Genomic DNA, 25,791 nt, shown 5'->3' on the forward strand with positions numbered 1-25,791 from the left:
TTCAGATATGCCTATTTCGAGGGGTTCCTTGATCACGACGGAATACATGGAGGTGCTATCCCACTTAGAAAACATTCTTGAGCTCCATTGTACCTTTCTGAGATGGTTGGGGAAGACTCCAGGATTAGAATCCCAGCTTTGTACTTATCTATTTGGGAAATCTTGGGAAGAAGCTCTCGATTTTTACTCTAAACCTCAGTTTCCCCCACTGGAAAGAAGGCTGCTACTACTGATGCTACGTAGTCAACTGAGGAAATGCTTATATGGATAACAAGGCTAGGGAGGAAAGAGAGCAGCAGAGCAGTTCCATTATCCATTTCCACCCCTAAACGTCATTATGTCCTTCCGTGCCATAGCCAGTTTCTACTCAAGATCTAGGAATGGGGTGGAGTGATGGTTATTTCAGGTAACCTACCACCATCACCAAGGCTGCCTGCCAACCAATGCCTTTCAGTCTCCCCATCCAGTCATAGTGGGATGTGTGTATCTAGGGGCAGGAATAGGAGCTTCTGATGGGAAACATTCCTGCCCCCCCCCCATGACTCATAGATTCTCATTGTTTTCTCATCTCACAAGACCCCTTCCCCTTCCCACCCCCCAGGAGACAACTTTCATCAGTTCTTTTGTTTACTCTGTTAGGGGGGGGGACAATGTCCTTCCCTGACCTGCCCCCCACAACCCAGCTCTATCAATCCCAGGGGCTATAGACTTCCTTGCCAAGGACTGGAGTGGGGGGTGAGTGCGTGTGTGTGTTGGGGAGGGGGGGTAGGCATGGCCGGAAAGCCAGACTCAAAATAGCCCAGCCCTCTTCTCTTACTACCCAGGAACAAAACTGGTGGTTTAGGGTAGAGGAACATTGAGTAATGATCTATTCCTGCAAATAGGGGTCTCTTAGGAGATTACATCAAGGTACTCTCTCTTGGGGCCCCAGGAGCTGGAGGGGAGAGGTGTAGATGGGGTCAGGGCGTAGGATGGAAGTGATTAGTCCGCTCCTATATAAGCACTCGTTACCAGACCATTACCTTGACTGCTACAGTAACATCTCACCAGATTTCTTCTCTCTTCTCTCTTCTAATTCACTTTTCATATCAATACCCCTAGAACTTCCTTGGGGACTTGCCATTAAGTGCAAAAATATTCAGTAGCCCCCTAATGCCAATTCCAATTTCCTTACCCTGGTACCACACTACCTTTCCGTTTTATCCTGTATTAATGATAGCATTAATATAGTGCTTTAAGATTTGCATTTTCCAAATATTTTCTGATTTGATCCCCAGAACAACCCAGGGAGGTAGGTGTCATTTTAATCTGATTTCATAGATGAGGAAATGGAGGCAGAGGTTAAGTGACTTACCCCAAGGTCTCACAGGTCTTTCTGACTATCACTCAATTCATTTTTCCAACACACAACCCCTGACTGTTTTTCCCCATTCCACCCCCTCCACAGTCCAGTCAAACTGAATTACTCTCTGTTCCCAATGCATTCCCTGTAGGAAAGTGGATGTGCTTAAAGAGATTCCTTCTTGGAGAAAGACTATGGACTAGATAACCTTTAAGGTCTTTTATTTTAACACTTATCTTCTGTCTTAGAATCAATACTTTGTACTGGTTCTAAAGAAGAAAAGCAGCAAGGGCTAAAAAATGCAGTTAAGTGACTTGCCCAGAGTCACACTGGCAGGAAGTGTCTGAAGTCAAATTTGAACTCAGGATCTCCTCAGTTCAAGTCTGGCGCTCTATCCACTGAGCCACTTGGCTATTCCCAAAGTTTGAGCCAAGTCTTGAAGAAGAGAGATTTAGAGCTTAGAGTTGGAAGAAAATATTGAAAAACTCATCTAGACTCAGTTTCTTCTTTTATAAAGAAAAAGACCTGATGGAACTCCTTTATAACCGTTCTCTTCCTTAGACGAGTGAATTCATTTCTCAGCCTGAGGTTCATTTCTTTGGCTTTGAGGGGAGGGGATCAAGGGGTTGAGGAGAGAAGCAAGGGGGGTTTCAATGCCTCTTCCTCATCTGTCAACATAATGTATTCAAGGCCAGTGGGCAAAATGTCCATTTTTGTTATTCAGTTGTTTTCCAGTTATGTCCAACTCTTTGAGACCTCATTTGGGGTTTTCTTGGCAGAGATAACGGAGTGGTTTGCCATTTCCTTTTCTAGCTCATTTGACAAGATGAGGAAACTGAGGCCAACAGGGTTAGAGGACTTGCTCAGAATCACATGCCTAGAAAGTATCTGAGTCCAGATTTGAACTTGGGAAGACGAGTCTTCCTAACTCCAGGCCTGGCCCTCTAGTCACTGTGGCTCCACCTAGCTACCCTAAGCACTAAGACAGAAACTTGAACTGCATGGAACTGAATTTCTTGCCAACACCCAACAGAGAACTGGGAAGAGGCGGTGGAAGGAATTTAGGTCTAATGGAAGGAAGTTCTATTGACACAGCTGGGAATAAATATATAGAACTCACTACACCTCCAAAGACAACGTAAGATGAAAACAAACAAGGATAGAATCACAGACTGTCGGTCAGAACAGGGAGGGACCTTAGAACACAGACTGTTCAAACAGAGCGTTGAGTGTTAGGGCTGGAAGGGTTGTTAGAATACAGATCACAACAGAAACAACAGGAATGGTATTTAAGGATCATTTAGTGATCCCCTCATTTTACAACTTTGTTTCTTAGAATCCTTAACTTCCTTCAAAGCTCAGGTCAAGTTCCAGCTCTTACTTGAGGTCTTTCCTTGGCCCCCCTCAAATGCAGTGCCTTTTCTCAATCCTGAAATTACCTATTTTCTATTTGGTATTTTGGGTGCATGGGGTATGCTGAGAGGATTAATATTTCTGTTGCAAGAGATCGCAGAGCCCTTTTCAGGGCTCCTCATCGCCCTTTTCAGGGCTCCTCATCGCCCTTTGTTGTCCACTTGTCACCCAGATCTCACCTGTGGGTGCCTCCAAGAAGCTGATGAACTAAACCAAGTTAAAAGGCTTCAAACCCATCAGTTACTTAGGGAGATGTCAACCCCAGACATGTGAAGACTTTCTCTAGTAGAATGTGCAGATGAGAACAGTTTGTTCCAATGGCCATGAAGCTGGCTGAAGCAGATGCTATGGAGAACTTACAGCTTGATCAGACCTTGAGGATGCCAAGGTCATCCTCTGCATCCCAGGCCATTGCCAATTGTCTGGACTTTTGACTTGTCACCGGACTTGGATGACTCTGGATGAGAGAGTGAGGCTGAAGACTTTGTCCAACTCTGTCTCATTTAAATCTAATTCACTTACTGGAACAACCTCCAGGAATTGATGCAGAGTGAAAGGAGTAGAACCAGGAGAACCTGATACACAGAGACTGATATACAGTGGTAAAATCAAATGTAATGGACTTCTCTACTAGCAACAATGCAATGATCCAAGACAACTATGAGGGATCTATGAGAAAGAATGCTATCCACATTCAGAGGAAGAACTACAGGAGTGGAAACACAGAAGAAAAACAACTGCCTGATCACATGGGTGAATGGGGATATAATTAGGGATATTGACTCAAAATGAGCACCCTAGCACAAATATCAATAGTGTGGAAATAGGTCTTAATCAAGGATACATGTAAAAGCCAGTGGAATTGTGAGTTGGCTATGGGAGGGGGTGGGAGGAATAGAACATGAATCCTGTAACCATGGAAAAATGCTCTAAATTAATTAAAAAACAGTATTTAAAAATAAATAAATAAATCCAATTCACTTGAGAGTCAAGATATCACCTCATGATGTCATTGATCTTCTTGGAAATGAAGAACAACAATAACAACTTGGGATTTATTTTGTATTCAACTACATGTATATGTGTTGTTTCTCTGATAGCATATAAACTCCATGACAGCAGGGACTATTGAGTTTCTATTTTTCTACCTCTAATATCTGGCCAATGCCTGGCACATAGTAGGTGCTTTATAAAGGCTTGTTGATTGATGGGAAAATTGAAATCTTGAGGTAGAAAATGATTTGCCTGATAACACATAGCAAGTGAGGGGCTAGGACCCAAATCCCTGGATTTCCAGAATGGAATCAGGAGGTAAAGGATAAAATTCTTTGAAAAACAAAAGGGTTAACCCCTGTGTTTAGTGCTATAAAACCTCTCCACAATCTGGCAGATTATTGACCTACCTTGACCAGTAGCAACCGTCTTTGGAACGGGATTTGGAATCAAGTTACTGATGAGATTAAGAGGCCTCCCTTGATGTCACCAGGAAGCAGCTGATCTGAAATATGATCATTGGAAAGTAAGCTGTAACCTTATGAGCTGTGTCATATGAAAGTGAGGTATGCCGAAATGAGAAAGGGGGATGATAAACTGATAGGAGCAAACCGAAAAACTATAGTCTTTGGATCATGGGCCTGTTGTCCCCTCTCTCAATAATCCTACTTATTTTTAGGTTCACTTCATCTTTATCAACCACCCAGTCAAGATTCTGCTGACTTTTGGCTGACGTCTTCCAGGATGCTTTCCCTTCTTTCCTCAATGAGTTTAGTGCCTGAATCACAATTTTTCTTTCTTCTTTCACTCTTGCTCCAATACCGAGGGACTCAAGTATATGTGCCGGCACTCTCTCAAACACACTAACCTGACAGTTTCTCAATTTGTTCATTTCCCATGATCCCATTCCTCTACTCCTCCTTAGCAATAGAGATCTTGCCATTAGCCACAATGCACCACTTCCAACTTTGTGAACACCTAAATTCCTTTATCTGATCACAGTTTGTTTTCATTCCATTTCTCCCTTACAAACCCAAACCCTGTTGTTTGTCCTCACTGTGAGTTCTTGGTCATCATCACCCCTGCATAGGCTATTCTCTTTCTTTCCTCATCTTGACCCTTGGTAAACCAGTACAATTTTACATTGTCATCTTCTTTCATAGTCCCCTGCCTCTTGATGCTAATGGAGATTTTGCCTTGCTAAACTTTAATCCTGGATTATTCCCACGATCCTTAGCCTTTGTTCCTACTCACATGATGCTGGATGAAGATGGCAAAAATCACAACACTATGCTGACTGAGTCATTTTTTTATGTCAATTTTATTTATTTATTTATTAGGTTCTCAGATTTATTTATCCAATTCTAACCTCTCTCCTGATCTCTATTGTTGCATCTCTAACCTCTTGGACATCACAAACTGGATGGCAAGTTTTAGACATCTTCACTTCCATATATCTGAATCTGAATTCATTATCTTTTAACACAAACCCTCCCTACTTCCTGACATCTCTATCATTGTCTAGGATACCACCATCTTTTCAGTCACTTAGATCTCTCCTTACTTTAAGAGTCAAATTTATTTACAGAATCTCAACAGTGTCCTCACTGCAGCAAAGCAATTCTTTTATACTTCCCTGATTGCCTCATTATTCCACTCACTACACAGGTGGTTTCATCCCACCTCAAAGTTCCTGTGATTCCTTCCCTCCCCCAGCTTGTCTCATTGTTGTTCAGTTCAGTCATCTCCAACACGTTCCATAGCACACTAGTCCCTTCTAATCTCCACTAACTCTTAAAGTCCATCCAAGTTCATGTCCGTTGGTTTCCATGAATCCATCTATCTATCTCATCTTCTGCCATCCTCTTCTCATTTTGCCTTCAGTCTTTCCCAGCATCAGGGTCTTTTCTAGTGAGTCCTGTCTTATGTGGCCAGAGTATTTAAGCTTCAGTCTCAGTATTTGTCCTCCCAATTAAGACCCTCCCTTCTTACACCTAGGTATCATTCTTGACTCTTAAAAAAACAAACAAACAAGAAACCCTTACCTTCCATCTTAGAATCAATACTGTGTATTGGTTCCAAGGCAATAAGGGCTAGGCAATGGGGGTTAAGTGACTTGTCCAGGGTCACACAACTAGGAAATGTCCAAGACTAGATTTCTACCTCATATTTCACTGAAATAAAAATTGAGAACATTCCTCAACATCTTCCTCCTCCTCTCATTCTCATTTCTCACCACTCAGCTCCCATTTTACTGTTTTCTTCTTCAGGAGATTGCCCCCACTATCATCCCCATTTTCTTACTTCCTGTCTAATGGCTGCTTCATTACTGTCTATAAACCCAGTAATGTCTCCCCTCTACTCAAAAAAAACCCTCACTTCAACCCATCCAAGTAAGCTATCATTTTATATCTCTTCTTCCTTTTCTGGCTAAATTCCTTGAAAAGACTGTTTATAATGGAGATTCCTCTACTTCCTTTCCTCTGACTCCCTTCTTCACTCTGCAATTTGCTTCTCTACCTTAACACTTATTAGAAATTACTGGATGATCTCTTAACAGACAAATCTAACAACCTTTTCTTAGTCTTCATCCTTTTTGATTGCTCTACATCTGACACTGTAGATCACCCTCTCTTTGATACTCTCTTCTCCTTAGTGCTCTCTCCTGATTCTCCTCTTTCTTACTAGCCAATCCTCAGTCTCTCGTTTGCTAGATTTTCATCCAGGTCACACCTACTAACTAAGAATGTCATTCAATGCTCTATCCTGAATCTTTTTTTTCTCTCTCTATGCTATTTTCACTTGGTGATCTTATCAGCTCCCATGGATTCAATGAACATCTCTTGAAGATGATTCTCAGATTTATTTGTCCATTCCTAACCTCTAGCCTGACCTCCATTGTTGCATCTGTAACCTTTTAGCCATCGACAACTGGATGTTGAGTTTTAGACATCTCCAATTCCACGTATATGAATCTGAATTGGTTATCTTTCTCCACAAACTCTCTCTACTTCCTAACTTCCCTATCATTGTCAAGGATACCATCATCTTCTCAGTCACATAGATCTCCCCTCCTTACACCTAGGTTTTATCTTTGACTCTTTTTTTAAAAATCCCTACCTTCCATCTTAGAATCAACACTGTAGACTTAAAAAAAATAAACAAACCAAGAACCCTTACCTTCCATCATAGAATCATTAGAATATGTTGGTTCCAAGGCAGTAAGGGCTAAATAAGCAGGGTTAAGTGACTTGCCCAGAATCAAATAGCTAGGAAGTGTCTGAGACCAGATCTGAGACCAGGATCTCCTGACTCTAGGCTTGACTCTTAATCCACTGAGCCACCTAGGTGCCCTCCATCCATGACTCATTCTCTTTCTCTCCAATCAATTGTCAAGCCCTATCTTTCTGCCTTAGTGGCATCTCTTGCATACCCCCTTCTTTTCTTCTGCTACTGTTACCACTCTGGTACATATTCTCATCACCTCATATCTGGACTATTGCAACACCTTGCTGGTTGGTCTTCTTGCCTCAAGATTCTCCCTATTACAATCCATCCTTCATTAAGCTGTCAAAGAGATCTTCCTAAAGCATGAGTCTGAACATGTCACATTCTACCCTCTCCACCCTTCCTAGTCCATTCACTAAATTCCAGTAGCTCCCAATTCCTCCAGGATTAAATATAAAATCCTAGGCTTGGAATTTGAAACTTTTCATAGACTGGCTCCTTCCTATCTTTCCAGGCTTTGTATACTCCCTACTGCATCCCCCAACTCTGGGTTCCATTGACATTGACCTCCTTGCTCTTACTAAACAATACTTGACTCCTTTTCTTTTCTTGTTTTAACCCTTTACCTCCCATCTTAGAATCAATACTGTGTATTGGTTCCAAGTCAGAGGAGTGGTAAGAGCTCTGCAATGAAGGTTAAGTGACTTGCCCAGGGTCACACAGCTAAGAAATATCTGAGGTCACATTTGAACCCAGGATCTCTTGTCTCTAGGCCTGGATCTCTGTCCATTGAGCTGCCCCAAAACATTTTCACTAGTGGTTTCCCAAGCCTGAAATGCTTTCTCCTCATCTTTGACTTTTAGCTTCCTTTGCTTTCTTCAGGTTTCAGCTAAATTTCTACCATCTGAAAGAAGTCTTTTCTGATCCCCTTTAATTCTAGTGCCTTCCTTCTATTGATTATCTCCAATTAGTCCCGTTCATATCTTGTTTGGTGTCTCCCCAATTAGATCGTGAGCCCTTAAGAAAAGGAATTGTCTTTTGTCTTTCTTTGTATCCTTAAGTTCTTGCATTGTGTGGCATATAGTAAGCACTTAATAAATGCTAGTGGGGGGCAGCTAGGTGGCTCAGTGGATAAAGGGCCAGGCCTGGAGATAGAAGGTCTTGTATTCAAATATAATCTCAAATATTCAGACATCCTGAATTTAACTCAACTTGCCTAGCCCTTACCACTCTTCTGCCTCAGAACCGATGGTCTTGATTCTAAGATGGAATAGGAAGGGTTTAAAAAAAAATAAATGCTAGAGACTGTATGACTAGACTTGTTGGTTCCCTCCTCATAGATTTTTCTCTTCCAGATCTGGGTTCCTTAAAAGCTGACTTTACTTTGGGAGGGAATGCAAATTGTTCATTAATCCTTAAGAAAATCAGTTTACAAGTCTATTTAGGCTCTTATTTATTTAGGTTATCATTTTTAGTTTTAAATGTTTTTCAAACTATAGATCATTATGTGGAAACATAGATGGAATTAAAATGGCAAGAAAAAATAAAAAACAAACAAACAAACAAACAACAACAAAAAAAAAACTCATGGGATGCTTGTCAACTCCAGGAGGCAGGAAAGAAGAGGGGAGGGAGACAACAAGAATCATGTAAGCACGGGAAAATAAAAATAAATAAATAAATAAATAAAGAGCTCATGGGATCAGAGACAGATAGGTGGCTCAGAGGAAAAATAGCTAAAGTTGAGATAGGAGGTCCTAGATTCAAATCTGACCTCTGACACTTCCTAGCTATGTGACTCTGGGCCAGTCACTTGGCCCCAGTGGTCTAGTCCTTACAAGTTCTGCTTTGGAACTGATACCAGCATAAAGTCTGGGGAATAGCTGGGCCCCTTCCTCTCTGGAGTCTTTCCTTTATAATCCTATTCTGTCCTTAGTTCTATGAATGGGAACCTGATCTGGACTCCAAAGGCCCTGCCTAGTGATCATATCCCACCTCCTTCATCTTTCCAGAGGCCTTTTTTGGACTCCCATCTCCCCCCTGAAGTCCTTATCAGGAGAAGACTGGTACTGCAGATTGGACAGGGATATTAATGTGATTGCTTCTTTTGAGAGTTTGCTAACACCCACACACCCACACACAACTGGAAACCCCTGAACTGGGCTTTGGAGGGATACCCCTGGGAGAAGGGGAGGGAGTGGGGCCTAGCAAATGATTCATCTGATTTGCGACCAGCCCAGTGGAGTCAGCAGCTCGGGCCTACTCGACAGGTTTGAATGTGTAATTAGAACCAGTTCAAGTTAGTCTTTCCCAGACTTCCAAGTTTTCCCCAATGAGCACCTCACTGAGTTCTTCTTTCTTTCCCTCCTCCCTTCCTCTCTCTCTCTCTCCCTGCCCCAATCCGTTTTTATCTTTCTCTCTGACTTTGAGTTTTTTTGTTTTCATCTCTCTCTTATTCCTCGATTTCTCCCTGGTTCTTGTCTATTCCCACAGAAGTTCCTTTACAGAAAAAACCAAACCTGTTCATCAGATGAGGAGCTCCCTAGTGGTGACACCCGGGCCTCCTCGGTCCCCTGCTTTGCCAATAACTGGCATCCAGGAAAGGGTGTGAAGGGCCTAATAAATCAAAATTATTTTACAGGAAAGGGAAAGAAACTGACTTCTGAAATCCTTTCCATTTATATTATGGTAGTCATTGCATAGATTACTCACTTGGTTCTCCTTCAGCTCATGTAAGCCTTTTTGTTTCTCTGAATGATCATTTCTCGTGATGACAGGTTTCCATTATATTCCCAAACTCATCTGTTAGATTATCGATTGGTTTTCAAAGTATAGTTCTTTGCTATCATGAGTGTTGTTAAGAATGTTTATAGGGCTTTTCTATGTTTGATTTCATGGGGTATATGCCCCCTAGTAAGATCACTGGTTCAAAAGGGAATGGGGGCAGCTGGGTAGCTCAGTGGATTGAGTCAGGCCTAGAGGCAGGAGGTCCTGGGTTCAAACCCAGCCTCAGCCACTTCCCAGATGTGTGACCCCCATTGTCCACCCTTACCACTCTTCCACCTAGGAGCCAATACACAGAAGTTATGGGTTTAAAGATGTAGGGGAAAAAAAAGGGAATGAACATACTGAGTGGGGAGAGGGGAGGGTTAATATCTAGAAATGACTTTGATGGAAAACAAAAAGTATTAGTAAAACTGATTGTAAGGAAGAAAGAGAAAAAGAGAAAGGAGAGGGGGAGGGGAGGGAGTGAGAGAAGGGAAGGGAGGAAGAGAGAGGGAGGGGGGAAGGAGGGAGAGAAAGAAAAAGGGGGGGAGAGAGAGAGAGAGAGAGAGAGAGAGAGAGAGAGAGAGAATGACTTAATACATGAAATAACAATCCATGATTCCTATAATACTCTCATGGGAGGAAAAGAATTATGTCTGAGCAGGAGTGGTGAATAGATATTTCATATTAACCTTGGATCTGAGCAACTCAAAGTCCAGATCCTTTTGGTCAGCCAAGATGTGGTTTGGGCTTCCATGGTCCTTTTAACTGAAGTGTGCTTTTTTTTTTTTTAACCCTTACCTTCCATCTTAGAATCAATATTATATTGGTTCCAAGGCAGAAGAGTAATAAGGGCTAGACAATGGGGGTTAAGTGACTTATCCATGGTGCCACAGCTAGAGAAGTGTCTGAGGCCAGATTTGAAATTCAGGACTTCCTGTTTCTAGGCTTGGCTCTCCATCCACTGAGCCACNAGAGAGAGAAGGAGGGAGGGGGAGGGGGAAGGGTAGGGGAAGGGAGAGAGAGAGAGACTGAGTGTAGGTGAGGATAATTGCCATCAGGATAAGAGAGGTGGAGATATCCCCAGGTGTGCTCTCCTTCCCTCTCTGGAGGCAAGGACTGCAACTTGTTGTTTTCACTCTTACCCAAGAACTCAGCACCACCCAGGTAGGAGTAAGCACTCTCCATTTATTGGGTCACAAATAAGTGGGCATTATTCCATGGTTTCTTGGGGGAAAGCTTGTTTTCTTGCCTTTTGCCTGGTACAGTACCTGGCACACATTAGATGCTTAATACATTCTACTGAATTGAAACCCACTGGAGGCAAGGAGTCCCGAATCTCTGTCCAGACTCACAGTGTGATCATGGGCAGGTCATAACTTCCCACAACAGTTTCCTCATCTGCAAAATAGGATGACTCACCCTGAACTGATGCCATATCCTCCTAGCTGGTCTCCTGTTATCTAGTCTCCTCCTTTCCTAATCCATTCTGTGTTGCCAGATGATTTTTGGCAAGACACCACTTTGATTTGTTAGTGCTTCACTCAGGAACTAATAAGGGCACCCCTTGGCCTGTGGGATCAATTCTCAGTTCCCCTATTTGGGATTCCAGGATGCCCCATCACCTGGCTCCACCTCCCCATCCAACCTTATCCTCTACTAGTTCTCTGTACTCCCTGATCTCCCATTCAGCCCAATGCCATGGTCCTCTGAATACACCTCCTTAAAAACTTAGCTCACCTCTTCCAAAAAGTGGACAGCAGGATGCCTTCCTCTTCGATTCTCCAGAGACTGAGGCTGATGGAAAGCCCCTTAAGTACAAGGACTTCATTGTTGTCTTCATATCCCAAGCACCTCACACAATTGGTACTCATTAAGTGCTTGATGGTAGATCATACCTACCCTATTCCTAATGCACTGGCTATTTTTTAGTTATTCAGTCTTTTCAGTCATGTCTGCTTCTGTGAACCCATTTGGGGTTTTCTTGGCAAAGATATAGGAGTGATTTGCCATGCCTTTCTCCAGCTCATTTTACAGATGTGGACACTAAGGCAAATATGGTTAAATGCCGTGCCCAGGCTCACACAGATGGTACGTGTTTGAGACCAAACTTGAACTCAGAAATATGATGAATCTTCCTGAATACAAACCCAGTGGTGTAAATACTGGGCTACCTAGCTGCCTTTATTGTTTAGAGCCCAGCTCAAACAAGTAGCCTTTCCTGGTTTCCATAAGCCAGAAGTGATTTTGTACATCCTCGTGCATTTTCACATTTTATACATCCTTCCTGCTAAACCCAGATCCTGCTGAGGGTAGGGGCTGTCTCTTAATCACACAATATGTGCACAATTTCCCAAGTTAACATCTTGTCATGCCACATGTCTCCTATTTCATGCCCTAATTTTGCCTACCCTTGGTACCCAGGTCTCCCAGTTTCCCAGAATTCTTAACTCCCTCCAGAAGTCACCTTTCATCCTTGACTATAGGATCATATTCCTTCATCTTCCAACCTTCCCATCGGATCCCCCCCCCCCAAATGGCAAACACAAGGCTTAACTATCCATCTCATTTTTTTTATTGAAAAAATGTTAAAATAAATTACACTTGACATTGACTTTGCCAATATTTACATACAGTGTGTTCGATTCCAGGACAGTCAGTGATAGGCAAGGTGGGATCATCAAGTGAAGAAAATGTCATGAATATCAATCATATGAAAAGATGAGGACATTCCTTCCCATCCACCTCAAACACTTGGAGTGAGGTGCGGGTAGGTGTGGGGGTGCCATGCCAGGCTCCACAGAACAGGGAGCTTCTTGGCCATTCACCCCCATGATGGTTCACATTTCTATGGTGCTTTCAGGTTTACAAAAATCACATTCCTCACAACAACCCTGTGAGATAGGTAGTGCAACTATTAATAACCCCATTTTACAGATGAATACACTTGAGCTGCAGAGTACAAGTGACTTGCCCAGGATCACACAGAAGAGTTATGTGTTGAGGGCTGGGATTAAACCCATGTCTTCAGATTCTCAAGTCCACTTTTCCACTACAAGATGCTGCCTCTCCCACCACAGAAGGACACTCTCAGAGTGTTCAATCCAAGCCCCTCTGGGTCTTAGCATCTGCTGGTGAGCTGTGGGAAACTAGGTCTCTCTTCTTTCATCATCCAGTTGCCCGCAATGGATGCTTTCCCAACCCCTAGAAGCAATCAGCAGCTTTGTAGCAATGGGTTTGGCTGAGACAATCATCAACACAGTTTCAAATGGAGTTAAGAGCTAAAAGTTACCTGGCAGATAACCAGGGAGAGGAAGATAAAACTGAGGCGGCAGAGATGGCTCTAGAAAAGTGCTCTATGTACCACTCAATCCCCTAACATGTGATACTGGCTGAAGCCCTGAGCCATGGGGAAAGGAGGAGGGAGGGAGGGAGTGGTCCATTCAGTGCTTTCCATCTAAGATGGCTTAAGACTCACTGACTTATCAGATGGGTTCTTGGGGCAACCCAAACCTTTCCCCAGACCCCCTTACTTTTGGGATATGGATTAAGATGCCATCAGTAGCCAACCACAGACTCCACCTATATATACATTTTTAAAAACTGAAAAAAAACTTTGAAAATAATAATAAAAAAATAAAATAAAAACTATCCACAGAGAGCAGAACAGGTCTGCCCCAGGGAGACATTGCACAGAAGTGTCTTGTCCCCTTCTTTCCATCCCAAAACAAAAAGGGGAATAGTTTCCTTTACAATTTAATATTCTGGCCAGGTCCCCCCATTTTCCTTAAAAATCAGAACAAAAACAGCAGCTGGGGATTCTAGAGGTTAGGTTGTAGGAAGCACTTACCCAGCACACCCTTCCCAGGCCTATGTATATGCACACCTTACTATTTCCCAAATTGGAGCTAAGATCAATGGGAACTGTTGATGGGGTGATGTGGTAGGCAGCGGGGCCGGGAGACTTGAGCAGTGCTCATTGACCAACTTCTCATCAAATGCAGGTAAGGCATGATGTGGAAGATCATCAAAATCTTTGTTCTAGGTAAGGCCTGAAGGAAGCCAGTTTTAATGAGTTAGAAATCTCAGAGACAGGGGACAAGGGGGAAAAGATGAGGAAAGGCATGGTAGCATTCTGTTGTGGGCAGTTAAGTTTCAGGGGGCACATGGAGTGTATTTTGTTATCTAGAGACTTTATTTTAACCCAAGGAAACTGGATGGGTGGAATTCCTCTTCCCCCAACCATCCCCAAAGAGTTTTGGCTCATCTAGAGCCCATCTGTCTCCTGGCCCCACAACTAAATATTCATTGATTTGTTTCTGGGGTAGCTGAAAGGGAAAAGTCTTCAGGTACAAAGAGCTAAAGTTATGGCCCAAGGTCTTCCCCTTCCACTAGAAACCTCAAGCTTTGCTGTTCAGTTGTTTCACCCCATTTGGGGTTTTCTTGGCAAAAATACTGGAGGGGCTTTGCCATTTCTTCCTCCAGCTCATTTTATAAATGAATAAATGAGGTTAAGTGACTTGTGCAGGGTTACACAGCTTAGTAAGTGTCTGAGGCCAGATTTGAACTCAGGAAAATGAGTCTTCCTGACTCCAGGTTTGACATTCTGTCCATTGTGCTATCCAACTGTCCCAGAAACCTCAAGCTAGTCCAATTCAGACCTCCCAAACAAGAACTACCTGAAACAGGTCCTAATCCTCCATATATCCCCTGAAGCACACATTCAAGTCCTTAAGGGTAGGGGATAACCTCCCTTAGCCCATGAGAAGGACTTGTGTGTCAGAGATGGAGGGGGCAAGATGTAAAGTGGAGACACAGACCTGTCCCTCTCCTGATCACTGTCTCCAAAGGTGGAGGGCTGGGGTGGGGAGAAGACGAGGATAGATATGGCAAACTAATAGGATCATGGAGCTGAAATGGAATTTTTTGCCCAATGTCACCTAGGCATTAAGTGGCAAAAGCAGGATTCAAAAGCAAGTCTCCTGGACTCCAGATTCAGCCCATATCCCACTACTCCATACCGCTTCTCCTTGTAGGGGTAATCCAGAACAGGGCAAACTGTGGGGACCCTAGACCTCCCCCACAACCCCATTGTCAATGACTCCACAAAGGGCCCCTTTGGGGAAGGCTTGGTTTGAACTGTCTTTATAAAATGTGGGGAACAAGAGCTGGGGAGCCCATGGGTTGGGTCTGGACACCACTAGGAGTGTTTTGGTTTGGGTTCTGTATTATACATTCAACCTTTGTCTTCTCCAAACCCTTAACAGTCCTTATCTCATTAGAATAGGGTTTTTTAACCTGGAGTCTATGAACTTAAAAAATAAAAAATAAAACCCAACTATATATATATATAACTGTTTCAATAGTCTAATTGGCTTCTATTATAATCCTATGTGCAGGTATCCTTTCCACATGGAGACATCATCCCCATGGTTTTGATATATGGCAGGTTGGCATAAGAAATTAAATGGGAATTTGGGGAAAGTTTTGTGGAAGCCACAGATGGCATGTGAAGGCCTGCAGATAACAAAGAAAAAGTTTAGAAATTATATATTCTGTGACCAACCACTTAACCCAAACTTCACAAAAAGGCAATATTATCAATACCCCATAAAAAAAAAAAAAAAAAAAAGACTTCTCTGGTATGAAGAGGATCAAAAATTTTTATGTGAATATTCGAGACCATGGGGGTACTATGCCCCTAGCCCCCAACAATGTGGAAGGGATACCTGTATTTTATTTTATACATCTAGAAAGATAATTCTGAGGGGCAGGTAGGTGCCTCAGGGGATAGTCAGGCCTGGAGATGGGAAGTCCAGGGCTTCAATCTGGCCTCAGACATTTTCTAGCTGTGGGACCTTGGATAAGTCACTTAACCCCAATTGCCTAGCCCTTATGCCTCTTCTGTCTTGGAACCGATACCCAGTATCAATTCCAAGACAGAAGGTATGGGATTAAAAGGAAAAAAAAAATAATAAATCTGATAATAGGTCTACAGTTTTTAGTAGACTTCCCAAGGGATCCATGACACACAAAAAAAGTTAAGAACCCCTATGTGGGTAGAGGAGGAGAGGAGTGGTGGTGGGTGGTGGTAAAGAGGAGCTTGGGAAGAAGCAGCTTGGAACACATATACAGTTTTCCTAGCATCCTTTTATGCTTCACCCACACACATGCCATTTGCTCGCATACTGCCTTATCCCATTAACTGTCTCCTGTGTGTTCACCTGGGATCCCCAGGTTGACCCTAAATCATTTTGAGGAAAAGGACAAACGGTCTCCAGAGCACCGCTTTTCAGACTCACAGTCCTGTTGCTGGGCAACATAAACTTTCAGTCAATACTTGCTAAACTGAAGTTTCTCTTATATGAATCCTCCCAGGATGGGAGATCTTTCGACACCCCAAAACTTGACGCTTTTTTTTATAGGTTTGACCATCCAATGACCTTGTCTGGCTCCAGTATCCTCTGTACCCCACCAAAATTACAAATGTAGTAAAAACAAAAAAAAGTACAAAAACCAAAATCATCTTTCAGGAACCGAATCTCTTCCCAACTTCAGGAGCAAATCTTTCAGCCATCTCACCACTGGGCATATGGGAAAAAAACCAGTCCATTCTGAAGTTGGCAGGCAGCGAGGGGGGTCTGCACGGTGAGTGGTATCTGGCCAGAGGGTTGGGAGAACTAAGGTCCCCTTTTCTCTCCCAGTTCCAAGGTCCAGGAATCTCAGCCATCGCAGGATTCTCCCCGGAGGGGAGGGGAGGGGAAGGAAGAGGCCGTAGGATTTCTGGGATAGGGTGAGGGGCACAGGGGGGTGGGGGGTCTCACGTGCCTCTCGGGCTGTTGACTTTATTATATTCGTTCATCAGCTGTTCGTAAGGCACAGAGAGCTCAGATTCTGTGCTGGTAAAGGTGGAGTCGTCGGAGGATGGGAATTCCCCCAGGTTCAGGGGCATTTCTGCCTCCGCCTCCTCCCCTTCTCCTTGTTCTTCCCCTTCCTCCCCCGCTAAGTTGTCATCCAGAGAGGACTTGGACGTGTCCTCATCAGAGAGGCCCCCTTCCTCGTTCACGAAGGTGATGTTGGCATTCTCGAAGATGAGCGGGCGGCAGTCGCGGGCATCCCACGCTTCGCTCTCCTCCTCGCTGATGCGGTCCAGCTGGTTGACAAACACCGTGGAGGTGGTGTTGGTGCCGTCCCCCGGGGGTCCCTCCCCAGCTTCCCCGCTCGGAGCCCTGGACACGTGGCCTTTCAGCCTCAGCGTCTGGGACACCTCCTCGTAGCTGGGCACGCGGGTTTTGGTGTAGATGGCCAATGGGCCCACGGGGGCAGGTGGGAGGGCAGCCCTGCCGCCCTCGGGTCCCACCGCTCTGTCGCCACCTCCCCCACTCGTCTTCAGGCCCTTCTTTCCAATCTGCTTAATAAGGTCATTGTAGGTCTCCTCCTTCTTGGATAAGAAGCTGAAAATATTGATGTCCTTGGCACCCCCACTGGCTGCCATCTGCAGGCTCTTCTTGGAGTGGGGGGAGCTTTCGAAGGACTCCTTCCTTCTCCGCCGACGTTTCTTGATGGCTTTGTGGACCTCCACAAACATGCTCACCTTCCAGTTCACAAACAGGGATAGCCAGGCTAGCCCTAGGTAAATCCACAGCTCCACAAAGTACCGATAGAGGGCATGGTAGTTGGCATCAGGATTGACCCCTGGGAGAAGGGAGAGAGCCACAAAGGTCAGAGAAAGAACAGTCAGACTTACCATTGAAAGGTATAACTCAGAAAAGACCCTGAAAACTGATTGGGGAAAACCTAATGTTCAACTTCAAATTAGAAGTAGATTTTTAGTTTAAAAAGGACACTGAAAACTGATTGGGGAAAACCTACGGTACAACTTCAAATTAATTAAAAGTACATTTTTATAGTTAAAAAAGGACACTAAAAACTGATTGGGGAAAACCTAATGTACAACTTCAAATTAATTAAAAGTACATTTTTAGGTTAAAAAATAAACTCTCCTTTTACAAATGGGAAAACCAAAGCAGAGTTTAAAGTGATTCATCTAGGGTCACGAAATGAATAAATTGAACCCAAGTCTTCCTGATAACAAGTTCAGTGCTCTGGCCAGTGTACCATTTGGCTGCCTTCAGGTTCAAAGATCAAACTTCCACTTCTCACCAATAAAGAATAAGGAAAGAGAAGTACATTCTTAAGGAGTAAAGTGCAAAGGACATGAGACTGGAGGGGTTAGAAGACCTGCCACTAACTTCCTGGATGACTTTGGGCAAGTCACTGCACTTTTCGGTCTCAGGTACTAAGTGACAAGGGCTGGGCTGATTAAATAAAGGGTAATTGCGACCGACTCTTCCAGTTTGGATGATTTTCTCATCTCTGTAAGAGTCATGCCTAGATATCCTAGGCTTTAGGTGAGACTAAATGATATGGATAAATCCAAAATGGATTGCAAAAATCTATGAATAGGGAAGGGTGGAGGGCACAGCTGGGAGGTCCTGGGTTCAAATCTGTCCTCAGACAATTCCTAGCTGTGTGACCCTGGACGAGTCACTTAGCACACCCCCAATTGCCTAGCCCTTACCATCCTTCTACCTTGGAACCAATAGTTAGTGCTGATTCTAAGATGGAAGGGTTTAAAAAAAAAAAAAAAGCTATGAATCATCCAAAAACCTCACAACTTGGCCTTTGTCCTCCACTCAACCTAAGCCAAGAATGTGAAACATTTTTTGATTAAGTTATCTCTGTTCTGAACGCCAGAGCAAAGATCTTGTATTCACAGATCTTAGGATCATAAGGCTCACCAATGACTGCTCAGTACAGATTAGGGTGGTCCCTGAAATATTTTCAGAGATTCCACAAAATAGAATTAGAAGACAGTTTTTGGCTATTAAAATGCTTTTCTACTTTCTAACTATTTATTTGTAAGAATCTGGATTTTCTTCATATACTTTAGTTTTTTTTTAGTTTGTTTTTTTTTTAAACCCTTGTACTTCAGTGTATTGTCTCATAGGTGGAAGAGTGGTAAGGGTAGGCAATGGGGGTCAAGTGACTTGCCCAGGGTCACACAGCTGGGAAGTGGCTGAGGCCTGGTTTGAACCTAGGACCTTCTGTCTCTAGGCCTGACTCTCACTCCACTGAGCTACCCAGCTGCCCCCCCCTTCATATACTTTAGTGAAAACAATTTTCCATAAAATTGAATGCAGAAGCAGATAGGAGAATCCAACTGTCTTCTGTCAAACCAGATATTAAAGAGATTTGTACAAATATGTAAAAAAAAGATGCCACCCTTCTCACTACATTCTTATTTATTTTGGAAAAGTTATTTTTAATAAAAATATTTATGTTAACAAGTAATGGACTTTTAATTGTAATTTTTAGATTAATATTGCTAATTAAAAATAAATATTTAAAAATGGATTAATTTTTATTTCTGGTAACCACTGATAGATAATCGATAAGCAAAAGCTCTTTGGGATCCTCAATAATTTTTTTAAAACCCTTACTATCTTAGAATGGATACTAAGGTTTGACTCTGGGCAAGTCACTTAATCCCTATTGCCTAGACTTATCTGTCTTAGAAACAATATACAATATTGATTATAAGACAGAGAGTAAGGGTTTAAAAAAAAAGAATCAATACTAAGTATAGGTTCCAAGGCAGAAAAGAGGCAAGGGCTGGGTGACTGGAGTGAAATGACTTGCCAAGGGTCACAGAGCTAGGAAGTGAATCCAGATTTGAACCCAGGATCTCCTGTCTCCAGTCCTGGCTTCCTATCCATTAGGCCATCTAGCTATCTCCTTAATAAAAAAATGTTTTAAAGAATAAAAAAGGGTCCTGAGCATTTGAGGAGTATGAATCTAGTTCAACCCATATCTTAAGAAGAATACTTCTCTCTAACACACACTATTGTCCTCCAGACCTGCCACCTCCCATGGTGGGAACATTTCACTTTGGTCTAAAACAGGATTATTAGAAACTTATTAATTTGTTAGGATGTTCCCCTGACATCAAGCGTCAGTCTGCTTCTCTGCTTCCTCCATTCATTACTTCTGGTTCTACCTTCTGGAGCCAAACAGAATAAATCTAATCCCCTTTACCACAAGGATAGTCCTTCAAATACTTGAAGGCAGCTTCTCTTGTCCTCCTTGAGTCTCCTTTTCTCCAGGCTAAACATCCTCAGTTCCTCTGATCAATTTTCCAATGGCTTGAGGCCTTTCACCAGACTGGTTGCCTTCTTTGCATCCTTCTCTGGGAATTTTCCCTTTCTTGCTTCCCACTTATGGAAGTGCCTCACCTCCTTCAAGATGGAACTACAGACTCCCAAAAAACTTCTCCTAAATAGCCTCTGCCTCAAGACCCTCTGCCTTTCTCTTGATGACTTAGTTTCTCTTAGATGTTTCTGAACCTGCTAATATTTACTGCTTTGCTTTTAAATAATGTATAAAAGGCCCTATCTCCTCATTAGAGGATCTCTAGTGATTACTCAGCATATACAGAGGCTAGGATTGGGTCCTTTTCAAGGGTCTCCCTATAGAGAAAATTTGGTTCTCCATCAAATGGATGAAGCTCCCTGAAGAGAACTGGAGCAAACGTTTAAAAACTACAACTTTTTTTCCCAAGCGTTTATTCTTTCCTTCCTCCACACAACCAAAAATAAAGCCACTGTGACAACTGGTCAGTGAACAGGCATTTAAGTACTTATGTTCTAGGTACTTTGCTAAGCTCTGGGGACAAAAACATATCAAGTCAAGCAGAGTAAATTATAGAAAATTAAAAATTAAAAATAAGAGTTGGAACAAACTTTAAATTTGGGGGCCATCCTAGCTGTGAAACTCAAGTGATTCAGTACTTCCTTTTCCATCCCTTCCTTAGTACTCATCCCTGATCCCTGGACTTGGATGATAATAAGCTTGTTTTGTATACTGCAGAGGGGAATCCCTGTGACAGTATAGGTTGGACTAATTGCCCTGTGAAGTACCTTCCAACTCTTTTGAGTTTCTACAGAAGTTGTGACTCAGCTGGCCTATTTCTGTCACCCTGGGCATTTAAAACTACCTTTGATAAGGAAGTCAGTTTGGTGTGGAATATTCCTTTTTTCTTTTCCCTGTTCCAAATGCCCTCTTATTCTTCCTCACTGCTCTACATGTGGCCCTTCAGAAAGGTGCCCACATTGGAAGATGCACACCCAATTAAAAAGAAAAGAAATAAATAAAAGCAACAAATGGAGACTCAATCCATAAAAACAAGCAATGAACAGATAAAGATAAAAATATGTTCTGTATAGGACAAGGGTCAAGTACATTATGGGGGGTGGTTGGGGGTGGGTGGCAGGCACTCAAGTGATTTCCTGTTGAGAGAATGGGCCCAGAGCTTGTTATCACCTGTCTGGATGGGACTAGGAAGAGGAGGGGGGTGGAGGAGGTGGGTGGGGGGAGGTGGGATAAGTGGCATTGGAAGTGACCAAGATTCTTTTATTGCAGTATGAGTACATATTCTCAGTGTCTAAGCAAAACCATTAGAAAGGTCTCTGGAACCCTTCATTTCTGGGCAGCTAGATGGTATGGTGGATAGAGTGCTGGATCTAGAAGTCAGGGAGACTCATCTTCATGAGTTCAAATCTAATCTCAGACATTTATTAGTTGCGTGATCCGAGGCAAATCATTTCACCCTATTTGCCTCACTTTCCTTATCTATAAAATGAGCTGGAGAAGGAAATAGCAAACCATTCTAATATCTTGTCAAGAAATCAAAAATGGGGAAAGGATCCACTTGTACAAAAATATTTATAGCTGCTCTTTTTTTTGGTGGCAAAAAAATTGGAAATTAAAGGGATGTCCAGCAATTGGGAATGGCTGAACAAATTGTGGCATGTAATACAGATGGAATACTATTATTCTGTAAGGAATGACGAACTGGATGATTTCAGAAAGAGATGGAAAGACGTATTTGAACTGATGAAAAGTGAAATAAGCAGAACCAGGAAAACATTGTACATAATAAAAGCAATACTGTAGAATTGATTATTGGCAATACAGTGACCCAGGACAATTCATTCCAAGGGACTTATGACAAAGAATGCTATCTACCTCCAGAGCAAGAACTGTTAAAGAGTCAGAATGCAGATGAAAGCACACAATTTTTCAGTTGTTTATTTGGGTTTATGTTTTGGGGTTTTGGTTTTATAAGATTATTCACTTATAAAAATAACAATACAGAATCACCTGCCAGCACTGGGAGGAGGAAGGGAAGGTAAAAAAGAAAATCCCAAATGGGATCACAAAGAATTGGATACGACTGAAAAACAACTGACCATTCTTAATTTATGGCAAGATAAAAAACTCCCCTAGTAAAGGACTCCAAGATTTCTTTTTATATCCCTTAGTAGGCTTTGAACCCAGGTGCTGGCATTCTGTCTGAGAGATAAGGGAAGGGAAGAAAGGTAGAAGAAGGGGATGTCAAAGGAAGAAAGGAAGAGAGAGGAGGGAATGGGGGATCTATCCAATCATACTTGAGAGGGGGGAGAGAGAGAAATGAGGTGGAAGTAGATGAGGAAAAAATAGGAATATAAAGAAAAGTTTGAGTAGGGAAATGAGGAAGGGTGAAGGAAGAAAGCAAGAATAAGAATAGAAGTGGGAGATCAGGGTCAAAGGAAGAATGTGTAAGAGAAAAAAGGAATTGAGAAGAAGAATTGACTTACCAGCCACAAAGTCTCCAAAGCCAATGGTGGAGATGGTAATGAAGGAATAGTAAAGGCCTTCAATGTAGTTCCATTCCTCAGTCACCATGAACACAAAGGGAGGGATCACTAGGTGCACTAGCACCCCCCAAATGATGAAGATGGCTGTGCAAGTTATCTGAGCCTTCCTCTGTTTAGGGGAAGAGAAAGAGAATAAGGAAGGTTCAATCTATTCAAGACCAAGAAAGTCAAGGACATGGATTCTGAGATGCTCTGAAGGGACTTACCCAGTTTGGTCTACAAAGTCTCAAGGTGGCTACTAATAAGGGATAAATCTCAGGTGGAGAAGCCCAAGGGAAAGAAGCAGGCAGGAGAATCTCTCTATCTCTTTATTCTCGGGATATACAAAGTCCTATGCTATTATTTCTGTTCTCAGCCTTAGATATATATATGGCACGTTCACCTTCTTTACCATTCCTTCCTTCAAAACTGATCTCTGGATTATTTCTACCCTTTCACATCAACTATTCAAAACCTGGATTGTAGAGTTTCTAGAGTCAGAAGATCTGGGTTCAAATCCCAGTTCTTCCACATCTCAGTTTCCTCATTTGTTAACCAAAAGGATTGGGCTAGACTATCCTCTAGCTCTAACCTTTTATAATCTTCCTACTACTGCCCCAGAAATGGGAGGTAAGTGTGGGTTGCTCCCCAGGGCTCAAGCAGGGAATGGCAAAGGGGGAACCTCCCCACCCAGTTCCCCAGGCATGCCCCAGCAAGGAGACCAGGCTCATCAGACCTTCAGGGAGGGAGTCCTGCAGAAGCATACATACCAGGCTCACACCCCTCTTGGTGAGGAACTGCCCCAGTCTTTTAGCTCGTCCCCCGAAGAACTTCCCAAGGGCACTGATCCAGGTCAAGCAGAGGGGAACCCCGAAGAGGCCATAGAAAATGCAGAAGAGGCGCCCAGCAGGTGTCTTGGGGGCTACATTTCCGTAACCTTTGGGAAGAAAAAGGAGTCAGACAAAAGTAATCCTTTTTTTTTTTTTTTTTTTTGGTGTGTGTGTGTGTGTGAAAGAATTCAGTGGGGAAGTAAGAGAAAGATTAAGAAGAATGGCAATGTGATAGGGATGATCTGAGAAGTCTCCCAAGACCTGATCAGCTCCAGCCAAGAGCTGAGTGATAGACAGGTCCTTTCCCCCTTCCTCCCCTACAATAGCTCAAGGCACACCCAGGCCTTCCTGGATTTGCACAGCCCAGGTCCACTTCTGTCTATCAGAACCTCTGGCTAAGATTTAACCTCAACACCTGCTGCTAATGATTTATTTTGATTAATTATCTCCATTCTCTGGTGGAGGAGCTCCTGGAGGATAGAGACATCATGTTTGCCTCTGTCTTTCAAATAAATACCCAATCTTAAGTTTAGTAATTCTTTGTGAGTTGTATCAGACACTCTGAGAAAAGTCTAGTCCTTGGATAGCCCTTCCTGGAAGCTCAGCTGATGGGATAGAGAGGAATGGATCCACCTAGCCCAGTGGTTCCTAAAGTTTTTTGGCCTACCGCCCCCTTTCCAGAAAAAATTACTTAGCGCCCCTGGGAAATTAATTTTTTTTTAAATTTTAATAGCAATTAATAGGAAAGATAAATGCACCTGTGGCCATCACTGCCCCCTGGATCGCTGTAGCACCCACCAGGGGGCGGTGGCACCCACTTTGGGAATCACTGATCTAGGAGATCCCCAATAACCAGGCAGGCATTGGAGGTATTGCTTGTCAGCCTAGACACAGAATGACATACCAATGGTGGTGATGACTGTGGCAGCAAAGATGACAGCATTTGGCCAGTTCCAGTTATTGAAGGTCTGGTTCCCTGTGATAGCCACACCCTGCCCAGCAGCATCAGATACAACCTGGAGGGAGAGAAGGGAGGAGAGAACAAAATCGTGAGAATTTCAAACAAGAGAGGATGGGATAGATAAGGGGAGATCAGGCTCAGGAGAAGAGCCTTACAGGAAGCAAAGTTCCTACTCCTGATACCCAGAAGCATTTTTTTGTTAAAAAGCCTCATCAGGGAGCAGCTAGATGGTTCAGTGAGTTGAGAGCCAGGCCCAGTTCAGTAAGTTGAGAGGTCCTGGGTTCAAATTTGGCCTCAGACACTTCCTTGATGTGTGACCCTGGGCAAGTCGCTTGACCTCCATTGCCTAGCCCTTACCTCGATCTTCTGCCTTAGAACCAATACACAGTATTGATTCCAAGATGGAAGGTAAGGTTTTAAAAATAAAAAAATAATAAATAATAAAAATAAAGAGCCTCATCATTTCCCTTTAAGGCCAGCAGATTTATCTCAGAGCTGGGAATTTCCTAGCCAGGTTGTAAAATTATTTGCTATTATGGGCATCTCCACTCCCATTTATCTTACTTCTAGATGCTAAATCAACAAAATTTCCACACCACAAGATGGATTTTTAATATGGTGGAAAGAGTGTCAGAAGGTGGCATGATACAAAGGACAAAGTATGCCTATGGAACCAGGTCCTGGTGTTACACAGTTAATAAACATTTTTTAGGTACCTACTACCTGTCAGAGACTGTGCAGATTGGGAAGGGGGGGTAGGGGGGATATAAAACAAGGAAAGGTAATACAGTCCAGGTTCACATTTATTAAACATCTACTAGGTGTCAGAAACTGTTAAGCAGGGGGATTCTAAGAAAGGCAAAAGGCAGTCTCATTTCTCAAGGAGCTCAGTCTAGTGTAGAAACAACTGCAAACAGAGATGCATAAATAAGATATAGACAGGATCAACTGGGGATAATCAATAGAGGAGGCACTAGAACTAAGAGGGCTAAGAAAAGGCTTCCTGAAGTTGGGATTTTAGCTGGATTTGAAGGAATCAGGAAAGTTGAAGTGGGGATGTGCAGAAAATTCCAAGCAGAGGGGGATGGCCAGTAAAAAAAACCCGATTAGGGAGACAGAATGTTATGGTAAAGGGACAGCAAGAAGACTTGAATCACTGGATCACAAAATATTGTTGGGGAATAGGGTAGTATAAAGTACGAGAATACAAGAAAAATAGAAAGGGATCAGGTCATAGAAGGCTTTAAATGCCAACAAACAATTACTACCGAATGAGAAGGGATCTGGTCAGACGTACAACCTTAGGAGCATTACATTAGTAGCTGAGTGGAGGAGGAACTGGACTGGGAGTGAATTGTGGCATGGAGCAACCAGGAACCTACTGCAATAGTCCAGGTATCAGGTGATAAGAGTCTTCAAATCTCATCTCTGATTATCTACTACCTGTGTGACCTTGGACAAATCATCTAACCTTTAGTCTTAAGTTTCCTCATCTACAAAACGAGGGGATTGAGACAGATA

At 42.9% G+C, this 25,791-nt stretch overlaps 1 protein-coding gene across 1 annotated transcript in view; it reads right to left on the minus strand.

The window, feature by feature from the left end:
• Nucleotides 1–15,921: 15,921 nt before the first annotated feature.
• The window catches only part of KCNK5 (potassium two pore domain channel subfamily K member 5), a 69,310-nt gene continuing 59,440 nt past the window's right edge, over nucleotides 15,922–25,791 (minus strand). Inside the window, exons 2-5 of the mRNA XM_044674424.1 lie at nucleotides 24,214–24,325; nucleotides 23,250–23,416; nucleotides 22,441–22,609; nucleotides 15,922–17,437 (exon numbers count right to left, since the gene is read on the minus strand). Coding sequence (XP_044530359.1) covers nucleotides 16,563–17,437; nucleotides 22,441–22,609; nucleotides 23,250–23,416; nucleotides 24,214–24,325 — 1,323 coding nt within the window. The 3' untranslated portion in view covers nucleotides 15,922–16,562. The remainder of the gene's footprint in view (nucleotides 17,438–22,440; nucleotides 22,610–23,249; nucleotides 23,417–24,213; nucleotides 24,326–25,791) is intronic.

Source organism: Gracilinanus agilis, chromosome 4 (assembly GCF_016433145.1).
Source record: "Gracilinanus agilis isolate LMUSP501 chromosome 4, AgileGrace, whole genome shotgun sequence".
NCBI lineage: Eukaryota > Metazoa > Chordata > Mammalia > Didelphimorphia > Didelphidae > Gracilinanus > Gracilinanus agilis.